Source organism: Sinocyclocheilus rhinocerous, unplaced genomic scaffold (genome assembly GCF_001515625.1).
Source record: "Sinocyclocheilus rhinocerous isolate Xijiao unplaced genomic scaffold, SAMN03320098_v1.1 scaffold234, whole genome shotgun sequence".
Classification (NCBI taxonomy): Eukaryota; Metazoa; Chordata; class Actinopteri; order Cypriniformes; family Cyprinidae; genus Sinocyclocheilus; species Sinocyclocheilus rhinocerous.
The window spans coordinates 211,759-216,837 of NW_015644337.1; the positions used below are offsets into that span (position 1 = coordinate 211,759).

A 5,079-nucleotide genomic window follows, 5' to 3' on the forward strand; every position below is an offset into this window, starting at 1 on the left:
GAGGAAGAGGAGGAGGAAGAGGAGGAGGAGGAGGAGGAAGAGGGTCCGTACATGCCTCCCGAGCTAAGCAGTCCAAGTGAGGTACATAGTAGCAGCGAGGATGCCAGCTCTCTTACCTACTCCTCCAGCTCAGAGCACATTCCTCCACCCCCTCTGACTCCTCCTCCCCCTCCCCCCATCCAATTTAATGACCCCCCTCCACCTGCTGGATTCACCCCTGACCATGCACCCCGACAGCTGACCTTCCGTCGCCACCCTGGACCTCCTCCGCCACCTCCGCCAAGAGCTAACCCACCTCCAAAAAGACAATCCATTCACAAGGTGTTGCCCACACGTGATGAGCTGATGACCCAGCACCAAGTCCTTCAGGAGCACCACTCACTTCCAGTTCAACCAACAGCCAGCCACCCTCAGCAATCTCAGCAGCAGATGCATCAATCTCTGCCCCCTATGCCCTCTCCAGAAATAAACCAGTCACCCATCCCCAGTCATGCAATCTACGGGATGCACCATCAGGTTCATCCAGCTCACCAGGTTCACCAACACCACCAGGTGCAACAGGATCACCAGATGCATCCAATCCATCAAAATAAACCAAGTCACCAATCTCAGTCTATTAAAGTGCACCAAAGCCACCACTCACACCAGACTATTCAGACTCAACTATCTAGCTCCATGGATAGGCTTGATAGAATTGAAAGAAAGGAACGCTCCGATAGGCATATCTATGGCATGCAGTTCCAGCCCTTGCATCCAGATCAACAAGTACACCATGCTTATCAGATGCATCAGAGTCATCAGGCTCACCTCTCAAGCTCCATGGATAGACTTGACCGATTGGAGCAGATCCAGTGTTTGGAACGCTTTGAGCATATGGAGCGAATCGAAAGACTGGAGAGGGTGGACAGACAAATGCACCGGGCACACATGGCTCAAGCAGTTTCTCAAGCTATTCAACCATCTCAGCAACAGTACCACCACCAGATGCACCAAGCTCCTCTGCCAAACCGCCACATTCACCAGATTGAACACATACACCCGGTTCAGCCAATCCAGTCAGCTCCTCAGTACCACCAGATCCACCAGCCCCACCAACCTCACCAGACCCAACAGATTCTGTCAACCTTCCAGCCTTATACTTCACAACAGCAGCAACAGCAACAGCAGCTTCAGGAGATGCAGCAGAAACAACAACAACTTCAGCAGCAGCAACAACTTCAACAGCAGCTTCAGCAACAGCAGTATCAGCAGCAGCAAGCTCAGCAGATTCAGCAGCAGATTCAGCAGCAGCAACAGCATCGCTCAACCCCACAGATTCCCCCCATTACACAGGCCAGACAGAGCCCTCAACCCATGTACCACGAACATCGTCACTACCATCACAGCCACCATGAGGCCCTGTCCCAAACACAACCACCAAGTACACCCCAACCTCAAACTCACCACCCCACTGATGGGCCCACTGTGGAGCCACCTCCTCCTCCACCTTTACCCCCACCTTGCATGCCTCCTCCGCTTCCAAAGGCCTCACCACAAAAAACAGACTCCAGTCATATGAGTGTAAAGCGGCTACGATGGGAACAAGTGGAAAATTCTGAGGGAACCATTTGGGGACAGGTACGAAGTTTCAGCCTAATAAGCTGAATCTTTGTGTGAAATGCTTGTCTTAAATGGCTGACTCAATGAATCTTGATGATGTTTTGCACCAGTTTTAGCTAAAGGAGATCTAAATCTCGTAGTCACTTATATTTGCAATTTCAAACATGCAACAGCATGAGCCAAATTGACAATGCTAAAATCTCTGGTAATAGTTGGAGGAGACCTTGAAAAAAAGTAGTATGCCATTTGAGACATACATTGGTCCATTGTAATGATGGAACATTTCAGGATGTCCATCGTTATGAGATTGGCTCAGTCCGTTAGAATGAAGAATGTAAGGACAGATGTGGTTTCTCACTGCAGTTGGAAGAAGATTCTGATTATGACAAGCTGAGTGACATGGTGAAATACCTAGACTTGGAGCTTCATTTTGGGACACAAAAGAGCCCTGGTGAGTACAATGTGAGAAAAGTAATATGTATAACTAATTTCCAAGAGAACAAAAAAGCTGTTGACAATCTGAAAAGGGAGTTGCTTTTCATATCTTTCAAAGAGAGAGATACAGTGTGGTCCATATTGTAAGAAAAATGATGAGGACTATGAAGATCTCGATGAAGATGTTTATTGCAGAATATCAGTGACAAAGTACATGTAGTACCTTGGGTTCAACGGAGTCAGAATGAACCCCGAGCATCCTACGCTCAAACATTTTATACTCTATTACGTTCATCTTCCCGCTAGACATGTAAATGAAGTTTCGTCTTAAATGTAAATTGCGGATAACAATGAAAGTGATAGCCTTCCGTTCCCCCTCTTTGATGCTCTTGGCCCGGAAGCAGCATCACATCCACTCCCTTACACAGATCACACCTCCCTTCCTGGGCAGGTGCCCAGTGGCGGTGAAGCCCTGGCTTAGGTCGATCCCTATTTATGGCCAACAGAGATTCTTACCCGTCATTGGGTCTACACCTCATGCACACTGGTTACAGCTCCGTTTCATTTGAGCAAAATTATCACAGGGTTTTTTGCTTATTAAAAAAACAGGATTGTTTAAATTTGGAAAATGTTTCTAAGGTTTGGAAGAGGTAATCAAGAACCATCACAACCAACGGGAGCGCCCAATATTGATCATTGAACTATCTGCAATTTGACGTTTCACCATAGAACACATACAACATAACATCATGCATTGGCACATAATTAGAAAGATACAAACACAAACGGCAGTTTTAAAAGTTACATCCCAAATCAAACCAGAGTATGCAATGACTAAATCTCCATCATGCATTTGTTTAGTTAAAGCCTTATCCTTCTCATCAAGACCTTGTTGAGCTTTAACAATGTGGTTATCTTTCCTTTGCATTAATGACATCAGCATATCATCCAGTTTTGGTAACTCAAAATCAAATTCAGGAATTTCTTCCACAAAGCCCAATTGTTCCTCTGGTTTTACTGACATTGCCTGTTGGGTGGTGTTTACATATGGAAAATTATAATTTCCTATAGACCAGGTTGATTCAGGGGTCATACAAAATGAAGTATCATTAATTGGACAGAATGTCTGGTTATTATCAATAATGCGGATAACAATGAAAGTGATAGCCTTCCGTTCCCACATCTTTGGTAGTCTTTCAGGTGGAAACAACCAAATGTTAAGGTGCAATTATATTCAAGTACCCTTTTGGTCAGCAGATGGTTCTTGATGGCCTACTGCCGCTCCCACGCTATAGGTGACGATTGACGAAGTAACGTTCAGGAGATACTATTTACATATTATTGACAGAATTATCTCTATGATAATTAAGCTCTTTGTAGAGAAAGGAGAATAGTTTAATTGGAGTGGAAGTTTGGTCGAGGCAGACTATAATTTCTTACAATAGGTAGTAGTCGGCATTTGTTGCTTGTAAAGTGTGCCAAACTCCATTTCTGTGTCTTCTAATACTTACCAAGAAGTCCATAATTTAATGTGAGAAAAAGAGGAACACCTGTGAATCTGCTCAGAACTGGCTGTCCTCCAAATCTGAGTATTCGGACAAGAAGAGCCATAGTAAAAGAGGACACCAAGATGCCTACGGCAGCTCTAAAGGAGTCAACTGAGATAACAATAGCCTGCACATTTCATAAATCTAGCACAGACTAAAGGGTTGCAAGAAGAAAGTTGGGGGAACTCTCACCTTGGGATAACATCTTTATAGCACATCATATAGAAAGACACAAGATGTAGAAAAATATTCTATGGTCTTATAAGATGGAAATTAAACTCCTGGGTCAATGACCTGTTTGTCAATGACCTTTAATATAAAGATTTGGATTTTTTTATTAATCTAAACCCTGTACATAAATATCCAGAATAAATTATTGTCTTATAAGTCATGCCTTTAATATTTTAGGTTTTAGGCTCTCAAGTTATGTCAAAAAAGATGAACACCACCACAATGTGGTAATTGGCAGTAGGAAACCTCTTCCCAAACTTTCTGATTTGCAGTGTGTCTATTTATAATGGTGAAAGCAAAATGTTATTGGTCATAATGAAGTTTTAATCGCAAATATTGGCTGTACAAAGTATTTTTGTTTACTTTGGATGAAGAATGATGATAAAGCTTGCCAGAAAGCACTACTCCGTTAGTCTTGCGTAGCCAGACCTTCATACTGACGGCAGAAGGTCTGGACTCCATAGCAGCTTTTGTTGGCCAAGGACTGCCCAAGAGGATGTCTGACAGACATGTAAAGCAACGAATCATAGTTTATTTTGTTCAGCATCATATTTAGGGGTGTGAAATTGTAAAGTTGATGTCCCTACAGTAACAGACCAACGTGCAAATAATTCAAGAACGTCGTTTAAGTTTATGATGTGATCATTGCTATAAACTCAATGGATTTCTTACTCCATAAAGAGGATTCACATCATGCGTGCTGTGTTTTAAGGCTGAACGTATGTAGGAACTTCCCAGGAGGACCTAACTATCCTTTTACCAGCTGACGCAATGATTTCCGTTACAAGTTCTTTTCACTCATGCTACGATTCATGTCTCAGTTTCTCTTCCAGAGCCCTCACCTCAGGTGGAGACTTTCAAGAAGAAAGATGTCGTGGAGATTCTCTCCCATAAGAAAGCCTACAATGCTTGTGAGTAGAAAACAGTGCTTCATATTTTTTTCTAGTTAAATGTCCTTTTTTAGAAAAAAATTGTCTAATCGCATCCAAAATAAAAGTTTTTGTTTACATAATATATGTGTGTGTATTGTGCATATTTATTATATAAATACACACACATACAGCATATATTTTGAAAATATTTACATGTATATATTTATATTCATATAATTTATATAATATATAAATATATTTAATATATAAACGTAACATATTTTTCTTAAATATATACATGCATGTGTGTGTATTTATATATACATAATAAATATACACAGTACTCACACATATATTATGTAAACAAAAACTTTTATTTTGGATGCGATTAATCG

At 41.8% G+C, this 5,079-nt stretch overlaps 1 protein-coding gene across 1 annotated transcript in view; it reads left to right on the plus strand.

Annotated features, from left to right (window-relative positions):
- LOC107758114 (delphilin-like) overlaps window positions 1-5,079 on the plus strand; it is a 29,275-nt gene that overhangs the window by 18,979 nt on the left and 5,217 nt on the right. The window contains exons 16-18 of the mRNA XM_016575772.1: window positions 20-1,617; window positions 1,963-2,050; window positions 4,634-4,723. Coding sequence (XP_016431258.1) covers window positions 20-1,617; window positions 1,963-2,050; window positions 4,634-4,723 — 1,776 coding nt within the window. The remainder of the gene's footprint in view (window positions 1-19; window positions 1,618-1,962; window positions 2,051-4,633; window positions 4,724-5,079) is intronic.